Here is a 12643-nt window from a genome sequence, read left to right on the forward strand (position 1 = left end):
AACTAAAACGATATAAATATGATGACAACAAGCTAATGAATAGGCAGTTAGCATATTGTGTTGAAGCAGGCTCCGGGCCTTATGCTCTGGTGGGCATTATGTTAGGCACCCTGCTGTAACAGAACCAAATGGATGGAGTGCAAGGGCTTGTCCACTGCACTGTGGGGTGAACTGCACAGAGCACCACATTGTTACATGCTGTCTGCCTCAAGCAAGGCGGCCTAGTGCATGGTGATGTAGTCCTGTTTGAAAGACAAGTATTCTTCATGCAAATTAGGTACCGTTTGGGTTGGGGCTGCAAGGCTGGTGGTTAAGAAAGATGCTCTGCCCCCTGCATTCAACCCAGAGTGGAGTTGCTGTTCCTATAAGACCACTAAGAGGTAAGTTTTTTACATCCCAGATCTGGCCTACCCCTGCTGCATCAGCTAGAGAACCTCATGCCACCATCCCCTTCAGTTCCTTTTACATGCTGCTCCAAAGAACAGAGGCAGTAAGGCTATTGGGTTCGTGTGATCTAGGTTAGTCTGTGCCCCCAGTCGTAAATGCTAGACAAGGACGGGTTTGTGCTGGCTTTCATAAGCAATAACTGTAGCACTATCCCCTCCTCTTAGCTGGAGGAACATAAGACTTCCTGTTGCTAGCACTGCTGTTTCTGTTCCACATCTGTTCTGTTCTCAGATGAGGGTTAGACCTGCGCTATGACCACTGAGGACTGGGGCCTAGCAACAGTGTTTTAATCCAGGGTAAGGGCTGGGGCAAGAATTTGGATCACCAACTCTTCCTTGAAGTCCAGGCCGAAAGGCTGATGCTGCCCTTGTGCAAAAGGGATTTGGTGGGCAGTGGCTCTACCACCACCCTACAGGGCAGAACTGATTTGATTTTACCCACCTCCATGAAGCAATGAGATGCAAGGCTGGAAATAAAATCCACAGCATTAGTCAAACCTTAGAAATCATTAACACCCAGTGGATGACATGCTGTATGCATCTGTCTCAGTTAATGATGCAGTGGGGACAGCTCTGATCTCTCACACTATGTCCACCTGACAGCCTGCTGGTAGCTGTGTGACAGATTATTAAATGCCCATTGTGATTAACCCATGAAGTGTTACAGAAGTAGTGTATTCACAGGACACTTTGATATGTGCTTTGTTTGTTTTTATTCAGGACTTGTAACAAGAGGGTTTAGTACATAGCAACAGTTAATTCCAAATACACTTAAAAAATTTAAAAAATTAATGTTCCCCAGTCAGTGGAAGGGGGTTTGAATGGTGCACACCCACTAACCATTTTCTGGTGGCATGCAACTCCCCTGAGTCCTGCATGTTTTGAAACTTTACCACCCTCGAGCAAAGTGGAGGCTCTGAATAAATCAGCCACATTAAGTCCTAGAGCCAAAAATTGCTTATTAGACTGAACCAAATTGGGTGTGTTTTATTTTTTGAAGAAAAGTTTACAGGAACAAGAGGACATTTGACAGTGAGGTTTTTCCAGAGCATTCATAGCAACCACGTCAACACAAGTTGAAAAAGACACTTTTCAAAGATGAAAACAAGCACTTGTTCATTATGAAAATCTCAGATGATGTGAGTGCTTAACCTTGCTAAAGAGAAACTCATTTGTACACAGCTCTGTTTTTCCACATTTTCCAGTGGTAGAATTTATCAATAAAAACACACAAATGCACTGCCCCCTCACTGAAGTCCTGTAGTAGTTAGGCAGCAGGAGGTGGGTTGAAAGACTACCTCTTAACAGGCTGCCCCCCAGGCTTTAGCAAACACCCTGTTGTGACAGGTGCTAATAGTTTCCTGTACCTTTAAAGAGAAAAATCCACTTTTGCCTGATTTCAAAGTAAAGCAGCAGTGGAACATTCTCTGAATTGTTCTCAAAACCTAGCTTCATCGATTTAGCTTTCAAGTATCGTCCCAAAGATGGTGGCAGAGTCACACTATTAGTTTTGGAGTTTCAAAATACAGAACTAGGACCATGGAACTAGTGAGTGAGTTCAGCTACTGTGTATTAAAGCACTACCCCAAAAAATGTAATTACAGCTAAGTCAGCATTATGACAAAGGGGGTGGGAAATTAGTAACTTATGTGATAATACAGTAAGTTAGTTCTAAAAAAAAAAAACAAAAAAACACTTGATTCCACTCACTCTCTCCTACTCTCAGAATTTGGTTTTGGCTGGTCCCAAAGAGGCATTACACAAAATTACCCCATTTGGCAAATGCAACATCTGTGCAGTTTCCACTGTACTCTGCCTAGGGCTCAAAACCACCCCAGCACTGCTCACTCCACAATGGGACCCTAGTAACTGGTTTCCACCTGATCACCTGAGCACAGGGCTTCATTTTTTACAGCTTGGACCCCCCAAGTAATTTATACAGTGCCCCACCCCCCATCAGATTATGCGTTAACATGAGCACAGAGGGCTAAGACTGGAAAAAGACGCACAGCCTAGTCCCCACTGGCATGCAGCAGCGAAGCGCCTGGGCAGAGGGAAGCCTCTAAGGCGTGTGCTCAGAGGATGTTACCTGACAACATAGCCTGGGGACAACGATGGACTCAGGGTTTATTTTACCTCATTGTGAAAGCTGTTCTCCCCCCCAGGAGCACTAGGCCACTGATGCTGCTGGCAGAGGGTGTATGGGGCTGGAAGTCTCCCTCCCTGAACAAATCGTGCTGTGTGAAGAGCACCTCCCCCCCCACGCTATGAGACAGGCAGTGTGCCCTTTGAGCCTGCTTCACCCCCATCACAGGATGTCAATGTCAGGCTTTTCCTGCTACTATGACTCCCTTATGACCAGCAAACACGAGTTTCGTTAGCAGCTATTCCTGTTTCCCTGTGCAGAGCAGATCTCAGCCTGGCAATAAAAGAGGCTATGTTGAGTGAGAAGCAAGGGTCACTGCCAGGCTCAGGGGAAGTAATCAATGGCTGGGGGGAATATGAGACCTACATGGGAGAGAGGCAGTAGTCTTCTGTCTCACACCCCTCTTCTGTTTGACAACTGCAGGGGTGGGCTGATGGAGCCCTCCACTGGGTCAAGCAACTCAATCATCAGTTACTTATGAGAACCTCCCCAAAGGAAGTTGATTTGTAGTTGCAGTCTCCTGCTCATGACATCATACTTTGTAATTCTCTAGAATGTTCAGCAGCACATGGTAGCAAATCACTCCCCCATCCCTGAAAATGACTGTGTGAAATGGCACTGGAAATTATCTCCCCCTTTGTTGCTGAGACAGCAGCAAAGCTTCAGATTAGCTTCTCCATGCCCTGCCTCTGAGCAGCAGGACAAGCAAACAGGAGGCCCCTCTGCATGGGGAAGCACAACTTATGTTAATTGACATAGGCTCTTCTGTAGCACTTGTCACCATAGCATCTGAGGAGCTTAGAAGCACTGTTTTTCTGTGCACCCCCCCAGCAAAACATCCAGTGGCTTTACATAAGCAGAAACATTTCACAGAAACAGGACCCAAAGCCACCACCCTCCCCGTGACTGAGATACAGGTACCAAACCAACTCGCCATACTGTAGCTTTGGCCAGACTGGCACTTTATACACAACCTGTGTAGCTTTGTGCTGGAAGCAGGAAGTGTTTTTGTTCTTTGAGGAAACCAAAACGTAATAGTAAAATATTTGAGGGAGCAGCGCTTCCTCTTTGCACAGCACCATTTCTTCACCAACGAACCCTTTGCCAACAATGCCAGAAGCAGTGGTGGACTGGCTCTTCCCCCCCACTGGTTGTGGATGGAAAAAAGCTAGAGGGTTGGAGGCAGAATTACTATTTAGAGCCTGCTTTGGGCTAGTCTGCTGTGTCCTTTTCTCCTTACACTCCACCCCCAGTGACAGAAAAACACTGAATGAATAATCAATAGCTTGTAACTCTTAACACCTTCATTTCAGCTTTGGCAGCAGGACTCTGCAAACAAGTTCTGCATCTATTTGAATAGCAAGTTTTGCCAAGGGCCCAAGCCCCCACCCCTTTCTGAAGTAACCATTTAAATAAAAGGGGAAAGGAGATGGGGGGGGGTATAAATGATATAACTGGAACCACACCCCTCACTGACGTTAATAGCATGCAGGCTATGTAACAAACAGTACATACAAAATCCAATTACTTTGGGCCTGGTCTATGCTCATTATATAGCATCATCCCTGGACAATCTACAGAATTCAAAAACCTGTACAAAATAAAAAAGATACATAAAACCCAACAAGTGTTTTTTACAACATTAGTACTGCATAAAAAAGCATAAAACCAGCAGGAGGTGACCTAGAAACTCCCTCCACAGCAGCTCTGCAGGATGAACCACCTCGTAAGTGGCATGTGGTCAGCAGGGGGGCAGACAAAACACAAGCCCACTTTGGAAAGGAGCTGCCTGCACCATGTTATCTGCTAGTGAGGGGTCAGGACCTTCTGGACCCTACAACTCCTCTGCTTTGTGAGCTCGCCACACCAGACGTATTTCCAATGGAAACAGCTAGTTTAAGGAATATTGATTCTGTGCCCAGTCTACAGCACAAGCATATCCCGGTCAGGGACACCACTTACAAGACCGATGTCCCAGACTCAGAAAAAGCACATCTGTTCTATAGAGTAGATAGGACCATAACCGAGCCCTCTGAGGAGTGGGTGGGAGTCCCCATTTCCACTGCACAATGCAGCCATGCCTTAGCCATGTTGTGAGCAGATGGGTTCCCCTGGTACTTGCAGTGCAGACGTGCCCTTGGGGCTCGTTTACATGACAGAATGGCCCAGAATAGCTCGTCTTTGACTTTAAATTCACATCCTACTTCATTTCCTAGCTTCCTGTGTCGCCAAGCCTTAGAAACTAACAGTAGCCCCACCTTGGTGTATGGTAACTGCCTAGCTCTGTCTCACCCCGACACCCCTACAATGACACTGGGCAGTGTCTGTTTTCATCCATTTTGCTACTAGGAGACAAAAAACCCAAAAGGGATCTTTTTGGTCGGTGTCACCTAATTCAGCAAGAATGACCTGGCAATTGCCACCTTCCAGAAGGGCAGCAAGGAGTGAAGGGGGAGCAGTGAGATGAGCCTTGTCAGGTGCAGTGTGGCAGGGCTTGAAAGCTACAGTTCAATGAAACTATTTTTGCAGCAGATGGATAGAAGGGGTAACTGAGTGGAGAAACTTCCTGACAAGGACATGAGAGCAGCTAGGCTCCAGTGCCAGCTACGAATGAGTATTGAGAGGCAGAAAAGCTCCAAGGAGCCTTCGTATCCAGAGTACAAGGAAGAAATACACAATTTGTCCATTCCTTTCCCTTTTCTGCCCCCTCAGATTGATGCATCAGCTTAGCAAAGGTCCCATCTAGCCAAAGTGCCCTGCTTGCTGTAAATGCACATCTCTGGCAAGAGATTGCACGAGATACTGAGGTATGAGACTGGCTTGACTGTACACATTTTTGCCAAGGAAGGAAGGAAAGCCAGCCTCCAGTTAGTTCTCTCTACTACTCTCCATTGTACACACATGCCTTAGCTGCAGCATTATCTAGACTTGAATAAGCTACTGTTGGTACTGGCTGGAATTTCACCTTGGCTCACATAAAGATAGTTCAGGAAGAAACATGGCTCCCTATTATGGGAGATCAGACTAAATGTACATAGGCTGCCCTCCCCCAGAAGGTGGACTACAACAGCAGGTCAATCAGTTTGCTGTGTTAATGAACTATGTTAACACTCCTCTTTTGTTTGAAGTTCTTCCAAAACTGGCACAGATGACTGTTCTGAGTTCTTTACGCTCCTCCGTGAAGCCAACTCCAGTGGTGGCATTTTCATCTGAGACTGTATTAAAAAGCAACCTACAAATGTACATGAAACCTTTATAGTGTGCGAGTCACACCTGGCTTGGTATAGCTATGAAAGGTATTTACTATTTTATAAGCATTGGAAGGGGCAGAGAAAAGAGCTAAAATAACAACCAGTTTGTGTGTAGCTTTCCATGGAAAACCAACACACATGGCAGCCCTTTTTACTTCCACTGAGAGGAGATTTTGGAAATACACCTGAAGAAGACAACTGCCCTTTGTCCTGCCTCTGGCCAGGGCCGTCACAGCATATACTCAGATCCGGAACCAAAGTACAAAAGAGCCAATTTACAAGACCTGATTGGCTTTTAAAATTACTCTGTGCGTAATACTGACATTTGGGATGAATAATCTGTCTCGTGCAAGCATGCACGAATAGATTTAAACCTTAACTCCTAGAGTCAGCCTCAGACTCCCTAGGAACCTATCACCACCACACACTGCATTTGTGTTCAGCTTAACCCCTCTGCACCAGCAGGCTGGGAGCTCATGCCAAAGGGGATAACTTTCTACACCAGTGCGTAATACAAAGCTAACCTGGGGCAGGCAAAGGACTAAGATTACACAATGGTGTGCTGCATCCATCTCAATTATCTAAACTGAAAGGTAAGTGAACCCGAGCCAGCTCTGTGAGCCCACATCAGTCTACACGCACAGAGCAGTTGCAGAAGTGTTGATGTTAAAGATGTAACGAACCATCTGGAACTCAGATACAGGAACTGCTTTGTGTATGAATCCAATGTTAGCTAGCACACAAGTGTCTTTCCAGCTGCATGTGAGTGTAGAAAAAGGGAGAGAGATTTCCACTGGCCAGTTATATTAACCCCTTTGCACTGGCATCCAGGATGTCCCGGGGCCAGGCACTAATGCCAGAGGTAATATATCACATACAATATTCCTGAGAAGGATCCCAGATCACGCTTGAATCAGTCTGAATTTTAGTCAAGTATCAGCTACTCAGCAAGTTCGTTACATCTCCACTATCTACATCTGAACGGGTCAGCTTAGTCAACGTCGGGTACAGCCACTGCTGGCAGCTGGAAGAGCCATTTGTTCAAACAACTCAAATCGCTATTGTTGTATAATGAAAAAAGCATAAAACAAGAGTGGTTCTGTTACAATTATCCTTCATTCAGTTCACTTGGGTGAGTCCTGGTGGAGAGCTGAGGAGTCTGGACAGTTCCTGTGGAGCAAGGTGCAGCTCTGCACCCTGTGGTCTTCACTCAGAGTAGTGCATGATGGACTCCACATAGTTCCCCGGGAAGAGCCCTGTCACTCCATTCATGACACCCTCATACCATCCATCATCGTTCTTCTTAATGACGTAAATGATGGCACCTTCCTGAAACGAGAGCTCATCCTCCTTGTCTTTTGAGTAGTCATAAATCGCCACCACTAGGAAAGGGAGAAGAGAGAGAAAAAGGAAACATTGAATAAAGGAAGGTACTGGTGGGAGAAGGAGAAAATGCAACTACAATGGCCACAGTATGCAGCATTCTTGTGTTTAAGGCAATCTGGCAAAACTACTTCCCCCACCCATCTGAAGTACCCCAGAATTTGCTCCCCACCCACCTCATATCCCTTCCAAACTTCCCAGCTGATGCTGGGCTTTTTTCTAACCCTTATTGATTGAATTCTGGCTGTTCTCATCATTTATATAAGAACTCAATGCTTTCTTGAATGCTGATCTTCCAGATCCATCATGATGGATAAATAGAGTACGATTAGACCAAGTTTGGTTTGGCTCCACACTGGAGCAGACACAACTCCCTAAATGCAAAGCTACTAACGCTACCAAGTGCTACTAACCTAATGCCAATTTTTATAGATTAGCAAAATGCAAACTAATGACCTGTCCAAACACAGGCTGGAAAAAGAAACAAAGAGCACTGTCATGAAGTCTGGAAGGGGAAAGGATTCCGGGAGCAATTCTCAACTGCAGTAGGAAAAGAACATAGGGGAAGTAGGAGCTCTGGGTTTCCATGTAACCTCAATCCCAAATATAGCTCAGTCTTGGAATGCACAGGTGCTGCCCCAGCTCTGGGACTCATAGTGCCAAGATAAATTATCCAAAAAGTGGGGGGTCTGGCTGAAGTAAATCTAATCAGATGACCCTTTAAAGGAAAATTTAGGGTAGATATTAGAAAAATTTCTTGAAAGATTAAGCTGTGGAATAATTTCCTCAGTGAAATGATGGAAGCCAAATCACTTGGGTCAAACCACTGGGAAACATTAAGCAGAGGACTTTCCTGCACTGGAAAGCGAGAGGGTGACCCAATAGACTTTTTCCATTTTTTCCTACCAGAAAGCAAGTTATACATGCCAAAATCTGAATACTGCTTCAGCAAATTGCATCAATCATCACTTTAAGCAGCTGGTACTGGCACACCTAGCACAGGCCTTGAAACAAAATGCCTGTTGCACAGATCTCCTGACTCTCTACACTAGCGAATTAACAGAAGTTATCTGACCCTAATTCAGTGGGGAAATAATTAACAGCAGGAGTTCAGGAGTCAAGTGCCCTGAAGTACTGCAAATCATGAAGACAAAGCTTTTCATTGAAGGAAGTCACAGAGAACTTCAGTACAAATGTCTGCTATAGATACTGGCTTTTTCAGGATGATAAGCAGAATTCATAACCACAGTGCAATGGAGAGTCAAAATAGCTACCTGATAAACACTGTTAATACGTGCAACTCTGACCTGTACAATTATGTCATTTGTACAAAGTGCATTAAAAAAAGCATGCACTATAGGCTCTTCGTAAATTAATGCATTCTAACCAGTTTTCGATGTACCATTCTGAGGGAATAAATCATGAATGATGAAATGAATACATGTTTATTGTATTTCTTTTTTATCTTGGAAATTTAGCATTGAAAATCATATTTAGTTAATCGGGATACTCTTGGTTGTGTGATACAATCCTCGCAAATTCCTATTTAAAAAAATACATTAAAGTTCCTAGTGGATCTGTTGATCCTAATTTTAAGGTGTTTTTCTCTTAACTAAAATGTTCCTGCCCCTATCTAGTACTCAGGCGAGAAAGAAGTTTAAGAGAAAAATGTCTAAACTGAGGACCAATAAGCCATCTGTTTAGATGGTACCTTCTGATTCCCTACTTTCCTCATGTGTCAGTTTGCACCATTCCCTTCTGATAATTTGGAAAATATTCAGCGTTTCTAGTTTACTAATATACATTTCCTCGTCATTCCATGATGAATGAATGGAAGTCTGGCTGCTTGATTCTCTTATAAAATGACTTTTTTATATAAAGAAAAAACTAAATCTGCATTATAGATCTCTTCTTGTAATCTGCAGCAAAGAATCCTGTGGCACCTTGTAGACTAACAGACATTTCCTTCTTGTAATCTGTTCCTTCTGTGAATTACTTTTGCACTGAGACCGTTTCCTCATTCTCAAAGAATGCTTAATCCTTTTGTCTGCAGTCACAACACTTCAAGCTGCGATCCTGGCAGAGTTCCTAAATTATAGGGACTCACGGCCAGTATTTCAGTGAGAGCTCCAGATGCTGAAGTAGTAGTATTAGGGATTCAACTGGAGGCAACCTTCCCTCTAACAAGTCTTAGGCAGGGGCTATTTTCAGGTGTAGATGAACACATTTCAATGCAATTAAAAATACAGTTATCCACTGGGTTGTAATAAACTGGTTTTTCCAGCTGATGATTTTTGCATAGTTTTTAGACAATTATATATTTGGTTTGTCAGAAATCTTCTGCTGGATTATAACAAACTGACCATAAACCTATCATGATTTGCTCCCAGACCCTGGAATTCTGAAAGTGAAATGGGAGGGTAAGCCCAGATTCCCTTCTTACATGGCATGGAGGACGATTTCTCCCTTCTAAATATCCATTCTTGACCATCTGCTTTGTTTGGTTAAGAGTCTTCCTTAGCAGGGGCCCATCCTGTGGCAACACCCCAGCATAAGATTAGAGAAAAACACTGAAGTTCTGACTGCTGATGGTCATCAAAATCATATGGTGCCCTGCCCAAATTTAACATCCCCAGGATAACTGCACCAGGCCTCCTTAAATTTCTCCAGTGGTTTAAACTAGATCTGGTATCCACTTCCTACCCCAAACTATTGTGTAGTGTTGCTGTGCACTATTAGACACAGAACCCAAGATGCCATTTCTAGCCACTCTTCAGAGCAGAACCACACTTTAGAGCAGCCACAATCTATATCCATTGCACTTCCCAACAGCTTTCCTATGTCTACATCCTCCAATTCTGCATATGTAAGCTACAGTCATTTGGTCTCTCAGAAGTTCTTTCCTATCAAGTTAAAGTTTAAGAGAACAGACATACAAAAACCACACAAAATCATTGCCATGGCTACTGCTAATTGTTGGGGATAACTAAATCTCCACCTTGTCTGTCAAAAAAACAGCTTTTCTTCTCTGGATCATGCAGCACAGACAATCCTGTTTAGACGAGCACAAGCCATTGCCATGAAAATAATTATTTTGCAGCAAATGAAGCTTTGTTCGTTCACAGTAGGATAAATATGAAAGTCCCCTTCAGTGTAGAACTTTGGCTTTAGAGCTCGTTTGCCCTGGCATGTTAGAAAAGGAATTTCAAGCACTTCTCTCCTCTCCCAACTCCAGTAAAATGTAATAAAATATCTAGAGGTGGCTTTGGTACAGCAACAAAATTATTCATATTCACAGTGGTATCCACCCTTGCCTTCACGATCTCCTTAAGCTTCTCTTATCCCAGTGAGCTATTGTTTAGCTGTTTGCTCATCATACATTGGAAGAACCTCCATTTCTCTTGTTATTTTCATTTCATCAAGTGCTTTTGTTTGTTTCTAATACAAACCCTTAATCATCTGGTCTCAAGATACAGGATGAGAATTAGATTTTGGCAGGGACCCTGAACTAACACCAGGGAGTTGATTTCCCACCTCATCCTCTTCTATTTTATATATCCAATATAAATCCCTTCCTCTCCCAACATCATTTATCTCGTGAATCCGAAATCAGCACGCTTATTGCCTGCTGGGACGTTTACACATACCTTGCTGCTTTCAGATGTTCTCATTCACAGGCCCATAAAAGTCAGAGATGGGAACTGAAGCAGGATCTTGTCCTTTGAGAAGCATTCATGTTTCAAATTTAAAGTATTTTCTTCTGGCCAGATACACTTTCACTATGAATACAGGTTTTCCCCCAAAAAACAGCTAATGCTATATTTTGTAATTTCAAGATTATTCTTTTTTTATCAACACAAGATATAAAGGATAGATAAAACACTAGAGGTCTTGTTAATGCAGTAATTGTACCATTTAAAGTTTAGATGTCTGTTACTGCACATGAATGTTAACATGTTCAAAACAAAATTTTAATGGAATAGACTCCATATATATAAATATGTAGTACAATGTATATATGTAGTACAACACATTGGTGTAACACACAGTAATTCTTCAACAGGATTGAGCACATTATAGCATGAAAACTACTGATACACGACAATACCACTTCTGTGGCAACAGTTGTCTTATAAACTTAATGAGATACCAGTAGCTTTTGGTGAAGAACTGTAAACGTTTTAAACAATTTGATCAAGGACACTTCTGTTACCAATCCCACAAAATCCAACCTCAGCCTCTTTTCCTCCACTAACTACAATCCGATGTATAAATGCATTACTCCTTATAAGCAGTTCACACATCCCAAACTCCAGATTCCCTACTTGTTCCCAAAGCCTCCAAGCAAGAAACAAGGGAATAAGGGCATGATTATGACAAGCAGACTTTTTTTTTTAATGTGAAAGGAACTATTAGGTCAGTAGTTCTCAAACTTTTGTACTGGTGACCCCTTTTACACAGCAAGCCTCTGAATGCGACCCCCCCCTTATAAATTATAAACACTTTTTTAGTATTTTACACTATTATAAATGCTGGAAGCAAAGCAGGATTTTGGGGTGGAGGCTGACACTTCACAACCCCCCACGTAATAACCTTGTGACGCCCTGAGGGGTGACGACCCCTAGTTTGAGAACCCCTGTATTAGGTGCTTAAGGGCTGAAAGAATGATGAATCAAGATGTCTCTTTCCCTTAGTAAAGTAGGAGAAAAACTCCTTAGCTAAACAGAATAGTTACTCATTTCCTGGGAGCTTGGTTTGTGGAGTTTATTTCACAGGCAGAAAGCTCGCTTTATGAATAGTATAGGGATTGCACTTAACATTTACACCATTTTGAAAGAGTCTACTGGTTTGAGACATATTTCCTATACTTAAAATGGGGAACACCATTGGAACCGGAAATCTCTTAAAACAGGACACAGACCACTGTGTCTATTGAACGCTGACTGTACGACTTTGCATTAAAATGTGTGACCATACACATTTTAATTTTCAGCACTCAACTGCTTTCTCCTCCCGGCCCCAAGAAGCTAAGACTCCTAGCTGAAGCATCCTGATGTCTGATGAGCTGCTAAGCCTAAAACCTGAGTACACCTGCTGGCAGGTGAAGGGCTGTCCTGAACTTGTTGGGTAACAGCCATCACCTGAGGCCTAGTGAGGTTTCTGGGCCCCGCTGTGCTGGTAAGGGTACATTTCTGGCCACTATAGCTTGAAAAGGGAGACACAGCACAACAGTATAATTCCTTTCACCAGTGGGGGTGGGGCAGGAGAAGAGTACTGGCTGCATTACATTTCCTCATCAATCAGGTAATACATGGATACGTTTGAAGTTGGAATCCTGCGTTTTCTGTGGGGCCTTATATTTGTAACAATACTTGGTACTCCTTTATCAGATAAATGACAGACATTCCCAATTTTTT

The 12643-nt window shown here is 43.2% G+C and overlaps 1 protein-coding gene across 6 annotated transcripts in view; it reads right to left on the minus strand.

Moving 5' to 3' along the window:
• Positions 1-1149: 1149 nt before the first annotated feature.
• Positions 1150-12643, minus strand: part of ABI2 (abl interactor 2) — a 139487-nt gene continuing 127993 nt past the window's right edge. For all 6 annotated transcript variants that reach the window (XM_030580458.1, XM_030580456.1, XM_030580455.1 and 3 more), the window contains one exon: positions 1150-7225. In XM_030580458.1, the coding sequence (XP_030436318.1) occupies positions 7050-7225 (176 nt within the window). In that variant the 3' untranslated portion in view covers positions 1150-7049. The remainder of the gene's footprint in view (positions 7226-12643) is intronic.

This window comes from Gopherus evgoodei, chromosome 11, assembly GCF_007399415.2.
Source record: "Gopherus evgoodei ecotype Sinaloan lineage chromosome 11, rGopEvg1_v1.p, whole genome shotgun sequence".
NCBI classification, from domain to species: domain Eukaryota; kingdom Metazoa; phylum Chordata; order Testudines; family Testudinidae; genus Gopherus; species Gopherus evgoodei.